Source organism: Anguilla rostrata, chromosome 2 (genome assembly GCF_018555375.3).
Source record: "Anguilla rostrata isolate EN2019 chromosome 2, ASM1855537v3, whole genome shotgun sequence".
Taxonomy (NCBI): domain Eukaryota; kingdom Metazoa; phylum Chordata; class Actinopteri; order Anguilliformes; family Anguillidae; genus Anguilla; species Anguilla rostrata.
In genome coordinates, this window is record NC_057934.1 from 23,801,926 (window position 1) to 23,827,569 (window position 25,644).

Sequence of the window (25,644 nt, forward strand, 5' to 3'; positions counted from 1 at the left end):
TTCAAAACACTACACAGACATGTGAATGCCACAGTGCAAACCAGTGGTGCACATATAAGCATATGTGGAAGAAAAAAGGAGCAGAGTGCAGAGGTTTGTCCATACGTCTGCATCCCTTGAGATATGTGCAACGAAGACCCTGAAAAAAAATGTTTCCCCTCCTCAAGCCTAAATTGATGCTGGTTGGATGGACTCTATATAAACGCGCACGCGAACAAAATGCTGCTCAGCTCTGGAAGAAGCACGCGTGGTTTTGAAGGTAGCAGAGTGATCCTGAGCGTGTGTACCGCGCTGTGTATACCTCTCTTCTATCCCGTAGAGCAACCTCGTGCAATCTGAGACGTGGAGCCGCCTTTCTCTCTACCGTTGAGAGCTGTGGATTATCAATATTACTCGAACAGCTACTTATTCACATTTAGAAAACATATCTTACTGGGCGATCGTCCCTGCATGCAACTGGTCGTAAATGCATTTCAGTTTTCAAATAGATATATACTATTTGCAAATTGTTATGGGGGTTTTGATCAAATCCATTATTCTAAGATTTTTTTTAAACAGCATTTTTGTCTAATTATCATAAAGTAGGCAGCAATTCATAGGCTACTTTTTTGTAATATAGCCTATGTGCATACTGTAAATTATTACACGTAGTAATTGGCATTGCACATCCACAGCGAAATTACTTTCGTGGTAAACTTTTTTAAAATCAGAAAACATTTTATGCAGTTGGTCAATTCCTTCGCTCGTCCCTGAAAATGGATCTATTTGTAACGCCTGTGAATGGGGTTTCTTTCACCGTAGCTGATGAGATCCAAACACCTGAAGACCCATTTTCTGGTCCACTCAAATCGATCGCGCCCTGGAACTACACGTTTCTGGCGTGCTTAATGTTCGTCGTCACCTCTTTGTCACTGTCTGAAAATTTCACAGTTATGCTAGTGACTTTACGGTTCAAACAGCTGCGACAACCTCTTAATTACATTATCGTCAACCTGTCTGTGGCGGACTTCTTAGTCTCTCTAATCGGCGGAACCATAAGTTTTCTCACCAATGCTTACGGGTATTTTTTTCTAGGAAACTGGGCTTGCGTGTTGGAAGGATTCGCGGTCACATATTTCGGTAAGTTAAGAAGTACAATATGGCCATATATGAGTGATGCTATTGGAAGCTTCGCTTCTCAGTATACAAATATCGGCAGAACTGACCATGTTCCACCGTACATTTATCACGCGGAACACTATGGAGTTAGGCGGTTTTTGGAACCAGAAGTAAAAACGATTCCATTTAGGATAGTGTATAGCTACTTGTGAAGCGTGCAGTTTATAGGATATAATCTCGATTCGTTTATACAATGACATTTCTATTATCCATTTGGACTATGATTATAAATTCTGGAAGCTCTTGTACTGTGCTCTGCAATACAATTCTGATGAAATCTCTAGTAAAAAGCAAAGATCAACACGAATCAATACGCTATTTTAAAAAACTATAAGTTTTACGCAAAATAGACATGGGACTTCATACCGCTCATTTCGTTTTATTTATTTATTTATTTATTTATTTATTTATTTATTTATTTATTTTATTGAATTACATTTTTTAAAAACTAAGACAGGTTTGCCATATTCCATTTGGTGCCATTTTTGTCTCTTTTATTGGTATTTCGCTTCGTTCATATCAAATGGCTACCCATTATCGCAATAAGCAGCGCACTCAGATTTGACACACATACAGAGTTCAGAGACCAGCAAGAGTAATTATGAATACATTTGTTTTGGAAGGGAAAAAGCGACTTGCATTTGTGCATCTATGTTAATGGCAAATGTGACCTGAATGTTAGCTGAATAACTTGGACACACTGGTCGCATAATCAATGTGCATCTACATAGGGTTACACTTAACTGTCTACTTTCAACTAGTATAGCCGCGTTTCCACCGCAGGAACTATACCCCGGAACTAGGAACCTTTTGAGGAACTCAGTGCGTTTCCACCGCAGGAACTAGGGTCTAAATTTAGTTCTGGGGTCTTTGTTTTACCCCCCAAAAGGTACTTTCGGAAAGTACAGGAACCTTTTGGGTAGAGCTTGCAGCGCTGAACATTTCTGATTGGTCGAGTACTCACGGGATTTTTTTGTGTCTAGTTTCAGGCGCCATGTTTGAAAATATGCAGGCGCAAACCTATTTATTTTCATAATAACTTAAAATCAAACTTGTATGTTATGTGGCGCAGTAGCCTACTTTTGGTTATAGCCTGCCAACGTCTTGGAATTATAACGTGTGCTCTTCTGTTCTTTTCTTGCTTTAATATTCGTTTTATAAAATGCTAAGCATTCGTGCTGGGACAGCATATTACGTACTAAAACATTCAAACGGATTAATTCGGTTGCTGAATATTTTCTTCCGGATTTTCTTAGCCCGTATAATTGACTCAAAACGTTTGATACAGTTATGTGAGGTATGCGGTAGTTCTGCGTAATTCACATTGGTGATACAATAAAAGCAAACTGGAAATCACCTTCCGCACTTTTTGTCAGGGTAAAATAACAGGTTAATTCTAGTAATCGTACCTTTAGCTTTTTCAGACTGCCGTAATTTTACTCTGCCATTCTTCAATTCCACAAAAAGACCAGGAAGACTATGGACTAATTTATGGTGCATGGTTCGCATCTGGAGGGCCCACTTCGCTGCTCGGCTAGCAGTAACTTCGAAGGAAAACAAACGGTGGCGGTACCACTACTAATTTAAATTTTCACGCAAGTCCGAGTTTTCGTTCTATTCTTGTCATTTTGCGATTAGCCTATATGGAATTGACGATGAGAAAGTAATCAAACAGCAAATTGTTTACAACATGTGCATGTTTTCTGTTGTTGCCAATTAGCCTATATTGGAAATGTGAATGCATTCTGTCGCTTCGGATGTCAAGACATGAAAGCGAATGTTCGCATAAAAACATAATGAATGTGTTTGAGAGGATATATAAAACAGTTACAATCTGACTACTGGTCTGTTATATCCTATTTGTTGCATAACGGTCCAAGTTCAACTACCAACGACAGTTTTGCCTGACAGCGGTAAAATATGCGGCCAAACGGCTGCAGAAGAATATTTCAATTCCATGTGATTAAATCGATAAAAATCTATAAATACAAAAGTAACCATATATAGTCATTGTTGGTAACCCGTTGTATATAAGTGGAATAAACCCCTCCGGGCTGTCCCGGTTATTAGAAAATAATGTGGGCTACTTCGGTGGTAGTATGGGGTTACAGAAGAAATCATATGACAGATGGACCGACGACAACGTCGCTTTTTCATACGTCAGTGGGCTAATTTGCCTAATCTTCGCGGGACTTTAGACCCCGGTGGAAACGCAGACAACCATTGGCTGAAGGAACCTTTTAGTTCCTGGTAAAGTAGTTCCTGGGACTGAAAGTTCCGGGTAATTTTGGTGGAAACGCGGCTTATTTTGGATATTAAGGAGCAATAATTTGTAAAATAATGCATTCGATGTGAATGAGTGCAATGGGGCTTTAACAACAACAACAACAACAACAATAATAATAATAATAATAATAATTGTATAAAGAAGATATAGCTTAAAGCCGCGTTTCCACCGAAATTACCCGGAACTTTCAGTCCCAGGAACTACTTTACCAGGAACTAAAAGGTTCCTTCAGCCAATGGTTGTCTGCGTTTCCACCGGGGTCTAAAGTACCGCGAAGATTAGGCAAATTAGCCCACTGACGTTGTCGTCGGTCCATCTGTCATATGATTTCTTCTGTAACCCCATACTACCACCGAAGTAGCCTACATTATTTTCTAATAACCGGGACAGCCCGGAGGGGTTTATTCCACTTATATACAACGGGTTACCAACAATGACTATATATGGTTACTTTTGTATTTATTGATTTTCATATATCCTCTCAAACACATTCATTAACAGCAGAAAACATGCACACGTTGTAAACAATTAGCTGTTTTATTACTTTCTCGTCGTCAATTCCATATAGGCTAATCGCAAATGACAAGAATAGAACGAAAACTCGGACTTGCGTGAAAATGTAAATTAGTAGTGGTACAGCCACCGTTTGCTTTCCTTCGAAGTTACTGCTAGCCGAGCAGCGAAGTGTGCCCTCCAGATGCGAACCATGCACCATAAATGAGTCCATAGTCTTTCTGGTCTTTTCGTGGAATTGAAAAATGGCAGTAAAATTGAGTAAAATTACGGCAGTCTGAAAAAGCTAAAGGGAAGATTACTAGAATTAACCTGTTATTTTACCCGGATAAAAAGTGCGGAAGGTGATTTCCAGTTTGCTTGTACTGTATCACCAATGTTAATTATGCAGAACTACCGCATACCTCACATAACTGTATCAAACGTTTTGAGTCAATTACGACGGGCTAACAAAGAAAATCCGGAAGAAAATATTCAGCAACCGAATTAATCCGTTTGAATGTTTTGGTAGCCTACGTAATATGCTGTCCCAGCACGAATGCTTAGCATTTTATAAAACGAATACTAAAGCAAGAAAAGAACAGAAGAGCACACGTTATAATTCCAAGACGTTGATAGGCTATAAACAAAAATAGGCTACTGCGCCGCATAACATACAAGTTTGATTTGAAGTTATTATGAAAATAAATTGGTTTGCCGCTGCATATTTTCAAACATGGCGGGTAATGGCGGAAAATAAATACAACACAAACGCTACGAGTACTCGACCAATCAGAAATGTTCAGCGCTGCAAGCTCCACCCAAAAGGTTCCTGTACTTTCGGAAAGTACTACCCCCCGAGCAGGAACGTTTTGGGGGGTAAAACAAAGCCCCCAGAACTAAATTTAGACCCTAGTTCCTGCGGTGGAAACGCACTGAGTTCCTCAAAAGGTTCCTAGTTCCGGGGTATAGTTCCTGCGGTGGAAACGTGGCTTTAGTAAGCAGTTTTATATTCCCAAAAGACTTCTCACAGTTCTGGCTTCTGAGCACCAGAGGCCACTAATTCCCCTATCTTAATGTCAAATTTTTGCTCCTCCTGATTGTTGTCTATTTTTAATCTCACCTGTTCCCCTGTGTATGTAAATCCCTTGTTCCCTGTGTTTCATTGGTTGGTCTTAATGTTGAGTTAGCAGGCTGTTTCAAGCCTCTAGTTTCTTTCTATGCCTAGTTTTCCCCAGTGTTTCCTTGTGTTTTGCGCTGCTGCTGATGTTTACATTGAAATGATTGAGAGATAGAGGAGGAAGAAAAGGCTCTGCTATTTTGTTCACTCAAGTTCCTTAAAGACTTTTCATTGTTTCACGTACCCCTCAGTCTACAGTCTGTCTCTAAGCTTGGATCCCTGCCCTGAGCCTCTGATAGTACGACTAAGCCAGATACTGGATGCAGAGAAGATAAGTTAGATACCTATCCAGTCTAGGGACCACCCTTTAATTGCCCCAAACACCTTATCCAGTCAGTCTCAGAGTGTCTCCTATGCCTCTCTGTGGTGGTCCAGTGCCTACCTGCATCTGCACCTCCTGGTTATGATCCCTTGTTATAATCAGCCAGCACAAATCCCTGCAGGAACCTCATCTTCCTCCTGCTGAATGTTATAATGGTTGCCTGGGTAAATTCCAGGGCTTTTTGACCCAGTGCTCCCTTGCTCTTGAGCTCCAGCTGATTTATACTTAATCGCGCAGCCCTTTCTCTATGGCAACAAGATGCCAAACTGCTGATGTTTACATTGAAATGATTGAGAGATAGAGGAGAAAAATTTTAAGTCATCTTTTGTTAAAAAAACAACATCGATGAAAAAAGGTTCCATTAAACTTGCCTAGGAAGAATGGAAACATTGACATTGGAGGGAGCAATTTGTGTGGTTTTTACTGACTAGACAAACCTGGAGTACATCTGAGATGCCAAACCTCTTAATTTGCATGAGGGCAATTGAGTGCTGTTTTTCAATAGTTTTAACTACACCATCTCTTATCATCCAGGATCAAAGAACACCAAACCAGATGTGTTTTCATGGCAGTTTGACTCATCCAAGGTGGAGAACTGCCTATGAACCATCCTCCCTAGCTCTCACATAATGACCTGTATCACTTGGGGTATCAAGATGGTAGTGAGAGAGGTGCAGCTGCAAGAGCCCAGTCCTGGGAGGGTCCACTTATCCAGCTTTTTCTGCCCTCTCCTGTTCATGCCCAGATCCTCCAGTGGGCTCACACTTCTCAATTGACGGGCTATCTGGGCACTCACAGGATCTTTGCATTTGTGAGGCGATTCTGGTGGCCCTCCATGGAAGAGGATGTCCCATCCAGATTCTCTAAGGCTGCTCACATTGTTCCCCTGCACAAGCTCCCATCTTCCCAAGGCACTGCTCAGCTCGACGTCTAACATGTTTTTAGACTCAATAGTCTTCCTGTAAACACTGTCTGACTATGGATCCTAGTTTGCCGTTTTGGAGGGCATTCTGTTCTCTTATAGATGCCTGTTCTAATCTGTCCTCCAGTTTCCATCCCCTGTCTAATTATCTGATGTAGTGCAGCATACAGGACCTGAAGACCACTCTGTGGTGCTACGTGGCAGACAACCCTGCTTCCTAGAGTCAGCTCCTTCCCTGGGCAGAATATTACATTACATTACATTATAGGCATTTAGCAGACGCTCTTATCCAGAGCGACGTGCAACAAGTGCATTGGTTCATGATGTAGAGGTGCAAAAGAAACACTAGAGTGAAGTAAGGATCGTAGTGCCAGAAGTGACCACATCGATCAGGACTCCAACCCTGTAGAGTAAGCTTGTTCAGCAAGCAAGAATCCTACCAAGTACAAACTAGCACTGGAATCACATCTAATCACACCTAATCAGACAAAAACAATCCTGCCAGATACACTAACATAATCATATTATCCTAACTAGGTACAGTGAGCTAAACTATAGGCTAGGGAGGGGTGGGGAGAGGTGCAGCCTGAAGAGATGAGTCTTCAGTCTGCGTTTGAAGGTGGTGAGATTCTCTGCTGTTCTGACCGCCACGGGGAGGTCATTCCACCAGCGAGGGGCCAGGACAGACAGCAGACGGGAGCGGGAAGTACAGACGCGAAGAGGGGGAGGTGCCAAGCGTCCAGAGGTGGCAGAACGGAGAGGTCTGGCTGGTGTGTAGGGTCTGATGATCCTCTGAATGTACCCTGGTGCTGACCCCTTAGCTGCCTGGTATGCAAGCACCAAGGTCTTAAATTTGATGCGAGCCATAACAGGCAGCCAGTGGAGGTCAGTGAGCAGGGGGGTGACATGGGAATGTCTGGGGAGGTTGTAGACCAGACGTGTAGACCAGAATATGGGGACAAAACCTTCCTGAGCTCTTTTACTGGGCTCTCCCCTTTTCAATGCCAGTTCAGCCTCCTTTGTTTCCATTGTTCTGGAGTGAGGAGGCTGTATCTTTAGCCTGGGTGCTGATCCTCTGCTGCTATCAAACTTGTAGAAGGGCTCCAGCAGTACTCCTGTGGACCTTGATTCAACGCCAGCAAGAAGTCAACTGTCATCGGTGCCTGGCTACCTGGTTCTGGCCTGAGCAGAAGGTATGGTTGTCTACTTAAGATCTTCTGCTCCAGGTTGACACCTGGAAACTGCCTCTCCGGTTCGTTAGTTCCTTCAAAGTTGAGCGGTGCATCAACCCCAGCTTACTGCCTCCTGGTACCATGGTCTGTGCAGGTCCATCTAATATTCCATGTGGCCAGACTGAAGCCAGTAGTCTCCAGCCTCTTGGTTCCCCGCTTCTGGGCACCACCTACACCTCTGATCATTAATGGACACCCAGCCTACACCATCCACTGAATTGTCTCCAGCTGTCAAGTTGTTGCTCCATTCAGGACTGGGAGGGGTGTAGTCCCGAGGAGCGGCCCTGGGTTCTGGCTCGGGACATCTTAGATCCCAGACTCATCAAGGATTTCCACCGGTTCCATCCTGGCTAACGTGGAGGAACATCGGGAGTCATTTCTGGAAGGGGGAGTCCTATCTCAGTTTCAGTGTATGACCACCAGAGGTCACCAGTTCCACTATCCTAATGTCTCATTTTGGCCTGTTTGGTCTCTTCCTGATTTTTTATTTAGTATTGTTTTATTAGTCTCACATGTTCCTCTGTGCACTTCCCAGTGTTTCTTATGTTCCTCATCCAGTGTTTCATTGCTTGTGTTTGCACACATTTCAAGCGTCTATTCTCTCTCTGTACCTAGTTTTTCCCAGTGTTTACTCATTTTTTTGTGCTGTTTGTTCAGTCAAGTTCTGTGTTCAGTAACGACTTTTCATTGTTTCACTTGCGTCTGCCACCAGTGTCTACCTTTTCATTTGTATCCCTGCCCTGAGCATCTGATAGGTCAGTGTAGTTTAAAAGCTGCACACATTATGGAACCAATTATAAAATCAAAAAGCGAAACATAAAACACACACAAACCTTGTGTTGTCACCATTTTAACAGTGAAACACAGTGACAGTACCATAACTTAAAATGGGGCAATTCATAGTATTATCCTGTAATGAGGATGTACTACAATAAATAATATATTTTGAAGGTGGGTGTCTAATGTAACCTGTACGCTTTGTCTGTAGGGATTGTGGCTCTCTGGTCCTTGGCAATTTTGGCCTTTGAACGGTTCTTTGTGATATGCCGTCCACTGAAGAATGTGCGTCTGGGGGGTCATCATGCTGCTCTGGGCATCCTGTTTGTCTGGATATTCTCTTTCATCTGGACCATCCCACCCGTGCTTGGCTGGAGCAGCTACACCCCCAGTAAGATCGGCACCACCTGTGAACCCAACTGGTGAGTCCATGAACTTACACACATAATTCTGCAAGCCGATTACAGTTTTTCTTAATTGCTTAACCGATTAGTTTTGTGGGAGGAATCCATTGACATGCATGATTTTGCCTCAAACTGTACCTGCATATAGAGGTGCATATTGTCCCAGATGATGACCACGTTCCTCTGAACTTATCTCTCTACTGCATCCTCTGCATTTGTGAGTAACTCAAAAAAGTGAACTGCAGTTGACTGCTGCCATGTTACAGGCCTTCAAATATATGATGATGTATAACCCCATTTTGCCCTATATTGCCTGAAGCTAACTGGGAATTCAATGGTTGCTTGATATCTGATTTTGACATGATACACAGTAGTAGTTCTGAGGTTATCTCATGTTTGTTGCTCTTGGAATCCTTTGAGGCTCATGAAAACCTCTCTGACCTCCCTTGTGCACTATTTATCTCACAGATTATACTATCTTTACCTTGACAAAGACTATTCTTCTGTCTCCCTTAAAAAATTGACAAACTGATCTATCAATAATTTTGTGCCACTGTAGTTACACATTTCCTGAACTGCAAGCAACTGCAAAAAATGTGCAAAGAATATGTGAGAAAAACTGTATTAGGTGAATCATGGATTCATTGCTAGAATTGGGTTTTAAAGTTTTATGTAACAGTACTGACATTTAACATAACCAGTACTTGCACGCATGTGCTTTGGTCCCTGTATCGTCTTTTATTTAACTGACAAAAAGTACTTAGTATGAGTCAATAGAGTTTACAGTAGTATAATACAATCCCTTCATCAGACCATATTTGCATATGTGTTCAGTTTCGAAACTGAAAGAACCTAAAAAGTTTCGGCAAAAATTGAGATACAAGCAGTCATATTTTATATTTTATATGGCCCAGAAAGAGAGGGAATTACCATGGCTTTCGCAGTCTCAACTGTATCACCCTACTGGCAACTGCAGGAGGGATGGGCAAATGATTGAGTTTTTTCTTTATCTGCTGAACATCCTATTTGTTTTTTTATTTTTGTACATGCACTGTCATTTGTTTCTGATATTATATTATTCCAATATTTCTAACTCGCCTTTAAGAAAGGCAGATACAGCTCTGTGATTGGCCGAAATCACTCTTTCCCTTTTGAAAATCAAGACATGTAATTACAACACTCAATTCAATAAAAATAACTTTGGCATGAAAGTAATGAAACAATATTGCCAAAACCATTTTGATATTGATATATTTGAATATTTGAATTGGTATACATGGATAAAATTATATTTAACATTTGATTGGTTACAGAAAGGATAATTTATTTACAATTACTTTGACTTTCTTTCTCTGTGACATGCCATGACATGGCACTCACAGCCACCAGTACATACAGTGCCCTTAATAATTTTTGGGACAAAGATATATATTTTTTTTCTTGATTTGGCTCTGTACTCCACAAGTCTTAGATTTATAATCAAATATTTCACATGCGGTTAAAGCGCTGATTCTCAGATTTTATTAAAGGGTATATATTTTGGTTTCACCATTCACCAGAGATTACAGCACTTTTCCAACAGAGCCCCCCATTTCATAGCAGCATAAATTTTGTGTAACAAGCCTACAGAACCACACAGGCACAGACGGGTACGATGCACACGTTTATTGAGTTCACAACACTGTCATTGTCGCCGTTGTTGCCGTCATCATTGTCGTTGCTGTTGCTGTTGTTGCTGTCGTGACTCCTGCATGTTTGCATCTCAGCCTCCCAGTCTCATTGCAGGCAGCACGTAGCACTAATCACGTAACTGCCCACAGCTGGCTAAACCACTCCCCCATCTCTCCGCCTGCAGCCGGCACCACAACCACGCTGCCCCTTCACAGTTTACAACATATTAATGTTATGTAAATGAACGTAGACACATTTACTACTTTGCATATCCTTTCCATGCATTGACTGCTTGAAGTCTGTGACCATAGAAATCACCAGGTGCTGAGTATGGTGATCGTCTGGCAGGATTCAGATCAGGTGAATGACTTGGCCTGTCAAAAATATTCCAGTTTTTGGCAAAAAAAAAACCCTGTGTTGCATTAGCAGTATGTTTGGGATCATTGTCTTGCTGTAGGATGAAGCACTGTCCAATGAGTTTGGAGGCATTTAGTTGAACTTGAGTAGATAGGATGTTTCTGTAGACTTCATAATTTAATCTGCTGCTACTATCAGCAGTTACATCATTAATGAAGACAAGAGAGTCAATACCTATGGCAGCCATAAATTCCAAAACCATAACACCCCCACCACCACGTTTCACAGATGAGGTGGTATGCTTTGGATCTGGGTCAGTTCCTTTTTGCCACCACACTTTGCTCTTGCCATCACTATGATACAAGTGAATCTTGATCTCATCAGTCCACAAGATTCTGCCAAACTCTGCTGGTTCTTATAGGTAGTTCTTAGCTTAGCTTCTTAACTGTAACCTGACAATCTTGTTTTTATGTCTAAGAAGTGGTTTGCATCTCACAGTGTAGCCCTGATAGCTCTGTTTGTGAAGTCTGCTGCAGACAGTAGTCACTGAAACATCCACGCATGCTTCCTGAAGAGTGTTTCTGATCTGTTGGACAGGTGTTTGGGGGTTTTTGTTCATTAAAGTAAGTATTCTGCAGTGACCAAATGTAGAGTTCTTTTTAGCTTACCAGGCCCTTTGCGATTACTATGCTCTATTTCTTCTTAAAGATGTTCCAAAAAGTAGATTTTGGTAAGCCTATTGTTTGGACTATTTCTTTTCTTATTTCTTTAGCCTTCCTTGACATTCACTGGCACCGCTCCGGTCCTTGTGTTGACAATTGCCAGTAACAGATTCCATAGGCCAGGCGCGGCGAACCTGCGGCTTGCGAGCCGCATGCGGCTCTTTGCCTGCTCTTGTGCGGCGCGGGGCTGAAAATTAAAAAATGAAATATAAATGCGACCTATACACCAAAGTGACTTATATATGTTACATATTCCTACCTGAATGGGAGGAATTGTATTTTTTTGCAGAACGAAATGGGAAACCCTTCTGCTTGATATGCCAGACTTCACTGTCACATTTTAAAGCTTCAAACCTGGAGTGCCATTTCACCTCACTCCATGAACTTTGCAAGCACAAGGTAAATGCGTTGAAACGTCAGTCAGAGACTCAGTTTTTTCGAAAATTTACGAAGCACTCAGAGATGGTCACATTGGCATCATATCAGGTGGCATGGAACATTGTTCGTGCTAAAAAGCCATACAGTGAAGGGGAATTTGTGAAGACGTGCCTCAGAGATGTTGTTGCTATCCTAACTCCTGAAAATGACAATTTGAAGCATTCTGTGTCAGACCTGCAGCTGTCACGGCAGACCGTTGAACAGAGAATATTGGATATTAACAACTTAATTGAAACAGTTATATACGGATCTTGAGAAATTTCAGTATTCAGATAAGCCACAGTTAGCAATATTTGTACGGTCTGTGTCAGAAGACTGCACAATTAAGGAAGAGCTGCTTGACATTGTGCCATTAAAAGATAGGATCCGTGGCATCGACCTGAAAGGGACACTCATGACTGTTGTTGAGAAGGCAAATTTACAATTATCAAAACTATCAGCAATGGCCACAGAAGGTGCAGCAGCTAGCTTGGGATCTGCAAATGGCCTTGTAGGATTGTGTAGAGCTGACAACCGTTTCCTGGATTTTTTGACATTTCACTGAATCATCCATCAAGAGCACCTGGTGTCTAAGAAGCTGAACTTGGACCACGCCAGGAAACCTGTGCTAGAAATTGTGAATTTTATTCGCACTCATGCTCTAAATCACAGAAAATTCAAAAACCTCATAGCTGAACTTGATGAAGACCTTCCCAGCGATCTGCTTCATCACTGCCCTGTGAGATGGCTTTCAAGAGGTAACATGCTTTCCCGTTTTTTTGAACTTTTGAACCCAGTGAAGCTGTTTCTGGATGAGAAACATAAGGGGCTATCCTGAGCTACATGACCCCCAGTGGATTTCAGATTTGGGGTTTCTGGTAGACATGCTGCATCATCTAAACAAACTGAATCGAGATCTGCAAGGGAAGTTAAAAGTGCTGCCTGACCTGGTGCAGAGTGTTTTCACGTTTGTCAACAAACTCAAGCTGATCTAGACCCATCTTCAAAAGGGAGAGCTCACACATTTTCCCTACTTGTTTAAGGCAAGTGGAAAAGCATTGCATGCTATGCAACACTGGTTGAAAATCTGCAGCAGAGTTTTGAGGACAGATTCTGCAACCTGAAGCAAAAAGGGCCACAGATCACATTCCTCATCAACCCTTACACTGCTGAATCGGATTGTTTGAAAGCCCCTTTAGTGGCAGATGATCAGAGTCCCACTTGGAGATGATTGAACTTTCTGAGGATGACAGACTTAAATGTGATTTGAGAGAAGGAACCACAGAGTTTTGATAAATTGTGCCCACAGACAGATATCCCAATGTGAAACAGGCTGCACTCAAGCTAATGTCAATGTTTGGATCAACTTACGTCTGTGAATCAGTTTTTTCTACACTGAAACAACTGAAGTCAAAACATTGCTCTGTTCTTACGGACACACATGTGAAAGAGTTGCTTTGAGTGGCCACAACTGAATACAAGCCAGACCTGAAAAAGATTGTGGCAAACAAAGATTGCCAGGTGTCCCACTGAGTAAACCGAGGTAAGAAAAGACCTATGAAAACTGTTAGGCTATGTATTATGTAATTAGGCCTATAAGTCACTGTTGCTGTTGTAGTGTGGGCATGCATGTGTTGTGCGGCTCTTTGCAAATGTGTGGTTTTTTTTTTGGCTCTTTATGCTGGACAGGTTGGCCACCCCTGCCATAGGCAATCAGAAGCCTAGAATCATGATTAGATTCTGAAAGCTCTCTTATACCTGCACTCAGGAACCAACTGAACATACCTGACTAGTCTGAAACACCTACTGTATATAACATAACATACTGTAAAATAACAACATATTACATATGGCAAGAACAGGCCATTCTGCCCAGCAATGCTCGCCGTTTTCCTGACTAAATTTTACCTATTGCTCTGGTTACCTGCAGACTAGATAGTATCTAACACTGTGTCAAGCCAGATCTTGAAAATCCCCAGAGTTTTTCTGCCTTTACTATGTGACCTGACTGGCTATTCCACACATTCACCATTCTTCACGTTAAAAAATCTTACAAATTTCTGTACGGAATTTACCTTTTGCTAATTTATGTCTCTTCACTTTACTATCAGAACACAACCTGAAGAATCCCTTGTAGTTCAATTTGTTGATCCCTTTTATGAATTTAATTCAATCAAATCACTCCTAAATCTCGTTTTACTAAGCTTGAAGAGGTTACGCATCTTAAGTCTTTCCTCATAGCTGTTATTTTTCATACCAGGAATCAATTTGGTTGCTCTTCTTTGAACCTTTTCCAGAGCCTGTATATTTTTCTCATAGTATGGTCCTCAGAGCTGCACACAATATCCAAGTGTGGTCTAACAAATGTATTGTATAAGATGTAAGTATAAGTATAAATTCCTTGGATTTATACTCAGTGCTTTTTTGTAAAACCATGTCTCAGACATTATGCTGCCCTGAAATGATGGGGGCTATATATATAAAAATGCTGTAATTTTCTGCATTTTATACATTTTTTCTCCAAAATGTATAGAAAATACCCTTTAATAAAAGTTGAGAATCGGCACTTCAACCACTTGTGAATTATTTATTTAGGTTTTTAAAACTTTAATTTGTTACCAGAAGCAGAATGCCTTAGGAGGCTAAAAACGCTGGAACCATTACACTAACGCTAAAATTCTACGATGTGCAAAAACCTGTGACACGTTCTTTGGATGCTAGTTCAAAAAGCATTGGAGCAGTTATCCTCCAAGATGGAAAGCCTGTGGCTTATGTATCTCTTAAACTTACTGACTCCCAATGCAGATATGCCCAAATGAGAAAAGAAACTGTTTGCCATTGCTTATGGTTGCCAAAAGTTCTATTAGTATGTGTATATATTGTGTATGTATAATGTGTATATAAAACTTGTATGTAAATACAAGTTCAGTGTGACCACAAGCCCCTTGAGAGCATTTTTAAAAAGTCGTTGCACAAAGCCCCACCAAGGTTGCAGTGAATGCTACTTAAGCTTCAAAGAGTTTCTGAGTCATGTATAAGCCTGGCAAAGAAATACATATTGCAGATGCATTGAGCCATGCATACCTGAATGAAGAAACTGAAGACCTGCTAGGTGAGGAACTGGGAGTCAACTGTATCACAGCTCAGCTACCTATATCCAAGGAAAAGCTGACCACATTCCAAGGTGCTACAGCTGCTGATCCTGAGATGTAACTGTTACGCACAATGACCATGAACAGATGCCTAAATGAGAGAAATGCTATTCCTAGAGAAGTTCAGATATACTGCACATTCAAGGAAGAAATAAGTTAAACAGCAGGACTGCTGTTCAAAGCTAGAAAGCTTATCATACGGAGTTAGCTGAGGCAGGAAATTCTGAGCAAAATTCACAAATCACTCCTGGGAGTAGTGAATTGTAAGGAAAGAGCAAGGAATATTTTGTATTGGTCATGCATGTCAACTGAAATAGAGGACTGTGTGTCACAGTGTGCTGTGTGCAATGTCAACAAAAATAGCAATTTGAGAGAGACCCCTTCCACTCAAAAATGTTTAATTAATGGTTAACTCCTCTTGGAAGCATGACTTTCACTATTGAGATAGATTTTTGTGCAGAACTTGTCACCAGAATGCCTTTTTCACATTCTTCCACTCTAGAAGGAGAGTTTATCTGTACTTCCCTGCAATCTAAGTGGGAAACGTGCAGGCACATGCAAAATTAGTGATATCACAAATATGTTAAACCTATCATGGTCCAGTATGCAAAGACATGCAAATTACAGGAGAGCAGTGGTTAACTGAAACCTTAGAGCTCAGAAAGCTGACTAGTTAGTGACATTTTTCTGACAGTTGGCATGTTGAATATGGCAGACTGTGCAATTTTAGGATGCAATCCAAAGGTAGGAATTTTGTTACCAAAAATTTGGTGGAATTTGTTCATAGAAAATTATGTGGATGTAGCTGACAGCATAGAGGGAATCCATATTCATAGTGCACATTTTACAGATGACTGCTTCCAGAACCTCAAACCTGAAATCGGTGGGTTTCAAAAAGAAATTGATTTTGAACCTGGGTACCATGCCTACTGTATATTCTGGAACCACAGTAGCAAGCTTTGACAATTTGCATATTCATAGATTCTGGCATTCTCAATGAGGGCAAAGGTGTAGAGATGCTACTAAGTCATTTTCAGTAGTTTATTGAACATGTTTTGGTGGAAAAATATATTACATGAATTCTTATTCAGTATAGAATATTTCATAAGGTTTTAAAATACATCTGGAGGGGTACTTTAATACCACAGCCACTACCTGGGAGACGATGGTCAAGGATTGGAGCAGATCTATTCCACCACAATGGATCGGAGTATATCCTTTGCATGGACTACAACTACAAGTTTCCTGAAATCATCAAGCTGTCAGACACCATCAGCCAGGGTGTCATCACAGCTCTAAACTCAACTTTTTCCAGGCATGGAATACTATGTGATGGGGTATCAGATAATGTTCCACAATTTACCAGTAAAGAATTCAATAAATTTGCAAAACACTGGGAATTTAAAATATTACTTCAAGCCTAGGGCATGCCCAATAAAATCCTTAGCAGGAACTAGCAGCAATTGCTACACAGTTGAGGTTACTGTCCTCCTTAAATAGGCACAGATAATCAAGGATAACCACTGGCACCTGCAAATGGGGAGATGGAAATAAAGAGACAGACAAGTAAAGTAGGGGAGCACATAACACCATACACCATACATTATCTACACCCGCTTATCCTGTGCAATGCATTGGGGCGAGAGGCAGGAATACACCGTGGACAGGCTGCTAATCTATCGCAGGGCACACACACAATTCACTCACACATTCATATCTATGGGTATTTAGAATGAATGAATTAATGAATCATTGCATTTATATAGCACTTTTCTGAACACTCAAAGTGCTTTACAGTGGTGAGTGGGAACTCACCTCACCTACCACCAATTTGTAGCACCTACTTGGGTGATGCACGGCTGCCATTTTTGCACCAGAACCACACATTAGCTTAGGTGGAGAGGGAGAGAACATTTTTTTCAGCCAGTTAAATCAGGGGATGATTACGTGGCAAGTTGGAGAGAGCCAAATTAGGAATTTAGCCAGGACACCGGGGAACCCCCTACATTTGCAATTTAAATTAATTTTACATTTCATTACATTACATTTATTTGGCAGACGCTTTTATCCAAAGCGACGTACAAAAAGTGCATTTCATGGTCATGGACAACTACAATACATAGGTTCAATATGATACAATACTTATTTTGTTCAGCTATTTCTAGCCAAGAACACAGTGAACACTATTCTGACCTAACCTCTGCAAAGCCAAAAAGGCAGAAGAACAAACTACAGTATTAAGACAAATACAAATTACCAAAAAGTGCTGGGATGGGGGAGCATGTAACGAGTGTCATGAAAGGGGGGGTGGTAGTTAGTCCAGGTATAGTCTGAAGAGATGAGTCTTCAGACCACGGCGGAAGATGGGTCATGAGGGGGAGGTTCGAAGAGGGACAGGGAGTTTGTTCCACCACTGGTGGAGAAGCTCTGTGATCCCTTTGCTCAGGTGGGGGGGGGGGGGGGGGTACAAGGCCCCCTGCTGCTGCAGAGCAGAGTGGTTGAGCAGGCGTATAGGATCGAATCATGTCCTGCAAGTAGATAGGGTCTGTCTTGTTGACTGCAGTGTAGGCGAGAGTCAGGGCTTTGAACCGGATCCTGGCAGAGACCGGTAGCCAGTGGAGTGATCGCAGCAGTGGAGTGACGTGGGAGAATTTGGGAAGGTTGTAGATGAGTTGGGCAGCGGAGTTTTGAATCATCTGTATTGGCTGTATGGCACAAGCTGGCAGGCTAGCAAGGAGAGAGTTGCAGTCATCAAGGCGGGAGGTCACCGTAGCCTGGACGAGCAGCTGGGTAGAGTGCATAGTCAGGTATGGTCGAATCCTTCTGATGTTGTACAAAAGGAATCTGCAGGACCGTGATGTTGCCTTGATGTGCTCCTTCAGGTCCAGTTGGTCATCCAGGACCACCCCCGAGCTCTTGGCAGACTGAGAGGCAGTCACTGTGGTGCCATCAACTGTGATTGAGAGCTCATGTAGTAAGGAGGTTTTGTATGGGAGGAAGAGCAGCTCAGTTTTGTTGAGGTTGAGCTTCAGGTGGTGGCTGGCCATCCAGGTGGAGATGTCAGCCAGGCAGGAAGATATCTTATCATCGACCTGTGAGGCCGAGAGGGGGAAAGAAAAGAAGAGTTGTGTGTCATCTGCATAGCAATGATAGAAGAAGCCATGTGAATTAATAACTGAACCAAGAGATTTGGTGTATATGGAGAACAGCAGAGGACACAGTACAGATCCCTGTGGCACTCCCGTAACAAGGGGATGAGAAGCAGAGGCAGACCCCATCCAGGTGACCTGGTAGGACCTATCTGCAAGATAGGAAGCGAACCAAGACAGGGCAGTCCCAGCAATGCTCATCTCAGCCAAGGTAGAGAGGAGTATTTTGTAGCTGACCGTGTCGAATGCTGCAGACAGGTCAAGAAGGATCAGGACAGAGGAGAGGCGTGAGGCTCTTGCAGTGGCGAGTACCTCCGTCACAGCCAGGAGCGCAGTCTCTGTTGAGTGCCCGGATTGGAAGCCAGACTGGTCAGGGTCTCGCAGGTTGTTCTGATGGAGAAAAGAGGTTAGTTGTTTAAGCACTGCTCACTCAAGGGTTTTGGACAGAAAGGGTAGAAGCGATACGGGTCGATAATTCATTACATCAGAGGGGTCTGAGGTGGGTTTCTTGAGGAATGGGGTAAAGTGAGCCATATTAAAATCAGAGGAAACATGACCAGTGGCAAGAGAGGAATTAACAATGGAGGACAGATAGGGAAGGATCTCGCTGGAAATGGATTGGAGGACTGTAGATGGGATGGGGTCAAGTGGACAGATGGTTGCACGATGAGAAGTGATGAGTTGTAGTACATCAGAGTCCTCCAGCATCTCAATGGAGGTCAGTGTGCCTGTGGGTTTGTCCCGGGGGGTTGGGGGGCTCACTGGATGGGCAAAGAAGTACCAGATTGTAGCCACCTTTCCTTCAAAGGCAGCCAGAAAGTCATCTGCGGAAAGGGAAGAGGGCAATGGGGGTGGAGGAGGAATGAGGAGGGAAGAGAACGTGGAGAATAGTTTGCGTGGGTTAGAGACACATGCACTGATCTTAGATTGGAAAAATGAGGCTTTAGCTGATGTGAGGGCAGATGTGAAAGTCGCCAGCAGGGTATGATATGCGGTCAGGTAATCAGAGGATCGGGATTTCCTCCACTTTCTCTCTGCAGCCCGCAGTGATGTTCTGCTGGAGCGTAGTGACTCAGTCAGCCATGGGCAGGGGGGTGAAGAGCGTGCTGGTTTGGAGACAAGAGGGTTCAAAGTGAGTCGGGCAGGGGGGTAAAGAGCGTGCTGGTTTGGAGACAAGAGGACAAAGTGAGTCGAGGGACTAGGAGAGGCAGGAGTTGAAGGTTGAGGTAGCAAGGTCAACTGGTAGGTTAGAGAAAGAAGCAGGAGGGGGAAGTAAATGGATGGTAAATGGTAATGGTAAATGCAGGGAAGTGTAGAGAGAGCAGTGGAGATGAGGGAGGATTGTGAAAGAGTAGAGAGATTTCTCCTGAAAGTTACTGTGGGTGAGCTGTTGAATGAATTGTGGGGGAGTAAGTAGAAGAGAGAAAGAAAGAAAGAAAGAAAGAAAGAAAGAAAGAAAGAAGTGGTCTGAGACATGGAGGGGCGTTACCGTGAGTTGGGGAATGGAGCAGCTTCTGGTGAATACAAGGTCTAGTTGGTTACCAGCCTTGTGTGTAGGGGGAGAAGAAGACTGGGATAGGGCAAAAGACTGGAGGAGTGAGGCAACCCTGGACAGTTGGGAGGTTTCTGGTGGGTGGTTGAAGTCTCCCAGTAGAATAGCAGAAGTGCCATCCTCAGGGAGGGAGCTCAGGAGAGTGTCCAGGAAAGCTGAGTGGACCTGGAGGACGGTACAGAACAATAATGTGAAATTTTGAGGGATGAGTTACCGTAATTTCATGGAATTCAAAGGAGGAGGGAGTATGGTTAGGACTGGGGAGGACACAGAACTTCCAGGACAACGAAATGAGCAAACCGGTACCCCCGCCTCGGCCAGAGGCCCTGGGGGTGTGCGAGAAGGAGTATCCGGCAGACAGTGCAGCTGGGGTGGCGGTGTTGTCGGGAGTGATCCAGGTTTCTGTGAGAGCCAGGAAGTCAAGAGACTTCGTCTTGGCAAAGGCAGTAATGAAGTCAGCTTTCTGGACAGCTGACTGGCAGTTCCATAGTCTATCTGTGACAGTGAATTCCTGAGGTGTGGACAAGGGTGGGTAGATCAGGTTAGATAAGTTGCGCTTGTGGTGGATGGTGCATCTGGGGCGAGGCAACGCACACAAGGGAATTGGGTTTAGAAACATGACAAACTGACCACGAGGCTGGCCGCCTCCGCTGGAGCTATAAGTACAGGGTGGCAATTATGTAATTGCATTGCCGTCAAAATTGCATTGCCGTCAAAATTTTAAAAGCTGATCTCTCTTCTACCATTTAACCCAGTGGGAAATTTAGCTTTGCCCACATTACCTCGATTTTTCCTAAATTACCAAGCCCACAAATATTGCTGGAGGGCCTGATATTTCCTTTGGGCTGCCGGTTGCCGACCCAGGTCTTAGAACTTGTTTTATGGGCTTTCCAATGGACAGTATACAATGTACCATTATACTGTTATTGTCGATATTCACCTTGCAATCCTCTTCTGTCAAAATGAAAAGTTGCGAGATTTGTCCCTTCTAGCAGCATGTTATATTTATTACTATTATTACACTGCTTATTTTTATTGCACAGCTTTGTTGAATGCTCAATTCTGATTGGCCACTTCAGGCATTCTACAGTCTGATATTCCTGACAAATTATTTTTTCCATTCATTTCAATTTTATTTGTATAGCTTTTTTTTTTTTACTCCTGTTTGCCAATACTCCCGCATAGGCCTATATTATCTACGAGAACACAATGGAACATTTTTTTCATATTAATTTCAATTTATTTGGACTAATAGAATCATTTTAAATCAATACTTTGTGAAAAATGATTGGTTGATTTGTTTCATAAGGTAATTAGAAATGTGCCACACTAGGCTTTTGTCTCGCTAGCTCCCACACCTGATGCCTCCTCCTCCTCGATGCAAGAGTTTCCCTGACACCTCTTTTCCACCAACGCGAACCTAGTGCTGGTTCTGGGCTGGTGCTAGTGCCGGTTCGCAGTTGGTTCAACTTGCGAACTTTCTAAGAACCGGTTTGCTTTTTCACGGTCTTCAGAGCCACGTAATTACATCACTGTATAAGTCTGTATATGTCTCCACTTTCCCAGCAACATTGTTACCTATTAAAATGTATGTCCTGTAAAAATACAGATAATAAACTAAATGTAAAAAACCAACTTCATACATAAACATTTAGTTAACGGTGATGAGTGTGCTGTGAAGTTTAGGTAGCAAACAACTAGGCTGAATCCTTCTGACGTAATGTACATAGCATCTATACGCTCATATCGCCTAGTTTCACTCACTGTGACCAAGCGGAATCGATAACGATTCAGAAAATATATAACTTTTAATGATTTAATTCAGTCTTCTACTGGGACTTTTGTCGTTTATTGAGGGTGTGACAGAAAATTTTGGTGAAGCTGATAATCAAATGTTTTTCACATTTACCGTTCAATTGAGCAAGTAGCCTACCATTCAAAGTACATTTTTATGGGTTAGCGCTGTCAGATTGCACTAGTTACTTCACATTAATTGTGTACGGCGATCAGTGAAGGCTAACAGCACAGTTCCACTTAATTCTTGTCACTTCTATCACCACTGTAATGAACTGAAAAAAAGGCGACAAACAACCTTTTCTGTGAGAAATGTATTGTCGAGCTCATGTGCATACACTGCTGGTGACATTCTAAAGCTCCGCTAGCGACCACCCTTTCTCATATTAACCTCAAATACGCAAGACAGGACACTTAAACAGTATGCTAGCAAATTTATGTCAAGTTCCATTCATTTATATGGGGTGGTCGATACATGTTCCCTTAGCAACCAAAAGATAGCGCTGGACCACCTCTGACTTATTTTTCGGCACAGAAAAAAATCATGAAAGTACTGAAAAAATAACCACTGGAGGATAACAAGGACATTTTTTACTACATAACTAGGTACAGGTTGTTACCGATATTTTGCCTATTTCATATATACTTGCAAATCAGTTTAAATTTTCCTGTCTGTCGAACGAAGGTGGTCTCACTCTACCTGGCAGTCACAAAGTTTTAGTTGGTCTTGGTTGGGCATGGTAATCCTGCCCCCAGCCCCTGACGTTAGCGGTTCTTGGTTCTAGACGAGCTAAGCGTTGGTGCCGCTTTGGAATCAGTTTTCCTGGTCGAGAGCCGGTTCTTTTGTGGTCGAAAAGCAAAGAACTGGTTCGTGATTAGGCACCGGTCCTCAAAATGCCTTGGTGGAAAAGGTGCCTGAGTGATAGCCGGGAACGGTCAGCTCTCAGCCCGCTGCCTCCTGTGCACTGACTCAGTGGGGGCGACTACAAAATATTGCGATCAATTTTCAATAATGTGTTGTAAATGAAACGAATAGTTAGTGAAATCAAAGTCCTATGTTGCAAACAGAATGGGCATTTTTATCTTGTGGCCATCCACAATGATATGAATCAATTTGAAGAAACATAATGGCTGACGCACAGAACTTATTTATTGAACGTTCTGCAGCACGGTGGCTCAAAGTTTGTTGGTGTGTGTGTGAGTCAGTGAGAGAGGCAGCTGCTATGTGCCAGAGTTCCTGATACAGCTAGCAGTTGTGCGTAACTGGTGCCCCCCCCCCCCCTCTCTCTGCCCATGTAACGTTAGATAGAGGCTATGAGAACTCAACATGGAGCTGACTTTTTTTCCCCCCGAATCCAAATAATAAAAAGCAACTTCGGGTAGAAGAAATATCTGTTCGCATTATTTGTGCTTTCCGGAATACAGTATTCGGGTTCAGATACATCCCTAGTATGCAGCTCGTCAGTGTTGTGGCCACAGGGGAACTCCAATTAATGACAAAGACAAAATAGCACTGCATTTTCTGCAGGGAATAAACAGTTAAGACTGAGTGAATAGAGCTGTTTAGCTCAGTGTCTGTGTGTTTCACAGGTATTCCACAGACTACTATGACCACACTTACATCATCACTTTCTTCTGCACCTGTTTCGTCCTACCCCTGGCTGTAATCATCGGCTCCTATGCCAAACTCATGCAAAAGCTGAGGAAGGTAAGTAGGGATGCTCCGATCCACATTCTTTGCTGCCAATACCAATGCCAAATCCATGCAGACAGAATCGGCTAGTACCGATTCCCAATGTAATGAGCAAGGTGGGTGCAATCTTTTTAAACTGTCTGGGACTGGTTCTACAGTACAACGGTAAAGATGCAGATACTCCGATGAACCCTTTGTACAGCTTATGCGGAGGGATTTGGGCTATTCATAAAGGTATCATAAAGGCTTACAGGAGGCTATTGCATGCACAAGAAATTAAAGCCCTATGAAATGAAAAGACCCACCCAAATCAACAGAAGTTTCAGAAGCTTCAGTTTCTCCTGTATTTTTGTACTATTATCAAATGTAGCCTATAACCAATGACCACTGCACTGAGAACAGACGTAGTGAAAGACCTTCCCTTAAACTGATTCATGATCTCGACCTGTTTTCAGTACTTTTACTTGATTAACATCACAGCGATTAATTCACAAATTACTCAGTACCATCAGATAGGCCTATAGCCAGTTCTCCTCATTTACATTATTAGGCAAGTAATAAAATTATTTTTATTTACATTGCAAAATTGTTCATTTTTTATTAACATTATTTAAAAGCTTTACTTTTTGTTCTCATGTATTTCAGATGTTTTCCATGAATATTCACTCAGTATATGAATATTCATGGCAGAGATCTGCAATACGCCGATTTCGTCATTTAAACAATCCTGAAGTGCAGGTTTTGTTTGCCTTTATTGCATGTTATGCTGAAAGCTGATGCGATAATTTAGATCATTGGAATGCTTGTTAATGAATGAAAACAGGTTGATACAAGTTTAAAGTTTGCTACCTCCAACACTGCTATTAATGGATGATGAACAAGAATGAACTAGCTAAAACATCGCCTGAAAACTTCAGTTAAGGCACATGCAGAGCAACATATAAACATTAAGTAAACATTTCAGAATTTTTTAAATTTTTTCTTTTCATCCACAATATGCGCTGCTGTACTGAACAGCCATTCCCAGTCAACACTTGTGCAAGGGCTCGTGCTCCTCCTGCCAGGGTGGAGAAATGGCCTTTATTGCTCCCCGGAAAGCCAGTTGCTGTGCTGTCACAACTCCCGGTTAGCGGCACAGTTTCTCTGAATTCTATAATATTCTTAGATTGGGATGCATTTACACATGCAGTGACACAGTTTCTTAAAATATAAATTATTAATAAGCCATTTCAAGACTTTCTGCTATCTAATTATTTAGGTTATGGACAGGCTAATTTTATTCACTATTTTTAAGAATCAGTAACTCATTATGAGCCTCCTCGGCACCCCGCTTCCAGCAACTGTGCACTTCTCACATGCTGAGAAGTTGGTCACTTTCTTGTGTCATGGTATCGGCTGTTTGGATCAGCCAAATTTGAGATCACAGGTCCCACATTCAGCCAATGTTTAGAACTAGCACCCTAGTAAGGTCATTCTCACAACATTTGTCCAATGCTTTAGCAGTGTCTTTATGTTACACTCATTCTGCAGATATTCCATATCATGTATGTGTCCGCTGGCATCATTTATTTGTGCCACATGAAACTGATCTCAAATCTGTTTCAGGGTGTAAAATTAACACCCGCCACCCACCAAATGCAGGTGATTTTGCGAAGTGGCTGGTAAATTTGTGAGGCTCACATGCCACAGTCGCAGATGCCCAAACTTTGCCTGTACTGTTATCGCGTTGTTTACATGGAAGTAACCTGGCAACCCATCTCGAGTCACGGCCCCGAGACGAAGTGGCGACATGATCAGGTGTTCGAGCTGTCTATCAAAAAGTATTGCTCCCTGTGCCGCTGTCGTATTTAGCCTTTAGCGGCGACTGAGCTGAAAATTGGTGGGGCGCAAAACTTTCCTTTAAACTAATTGATCTCAAACTGTTTTAATAAATTTTCAGTGATTAACAAGCATGCAAATGATCTGACTAATCAATTGTAAAGTGACACACAGCTTCTTCGCATTGTGTTAGGGAGATTAAATGATAAATGTGATTTAGAAAAGTCTGTTTTAATCACTAAGCAGTGGCGGAAACTTCCCCTGATGGAGTATCAATACAATTAATCCACAAAATAGGCTACTCAATACTATCACATATAGCATATAGCCTGCTCTCCCCAAATAGGCAGTTTTAGCGAGTAGCCTAGGCCTTATAGCCTACATTTATTTTCATTTGCAGTACGAAATTGTGCACATTTTTAATCAACATTATTTGCAGATACATGCACTTCTTTCTCCGCACTCGTATTCATGACAAATATCTGCAATTCATAGATTGCAAACAATCTTGAAGTGCAGGTTTTGTTTTTGCTGGTTATTCTGTA

The 25,644-nt window shown here is 42.2% G+C and overlaps 1 protein-coding gene across 1 annotated transcript in view; it reads left to right on the forward strand.

Annotated features, from left to right (window-relative positions):
• Positions 1-253: 253 nt before the first annotated feature.
• Positions 254-25,644, forward strand: part of valopb (vertebrate ancient long opsin b) — a 38,554-nt gene continuing 13,163 nt past the window's right edge. The window contains exons 1-3 of the mRNA XM_064321341.1: positions 254-1,119; positions 8,582-8,792; positions 23,179-23,296. Of these exons, the coding sequence (XP_064177411.1) occupies positions 756-1,119; positions 8,582-8,792; positions 23,179-23,296 (693 nt within the window). The 5' untranslated portion in view covers positions 254-755. The remainder of the gene's footprint in view (positions 1,120-8,581; positions 8,793-23,178; positions 23,297-25,644) is intronic.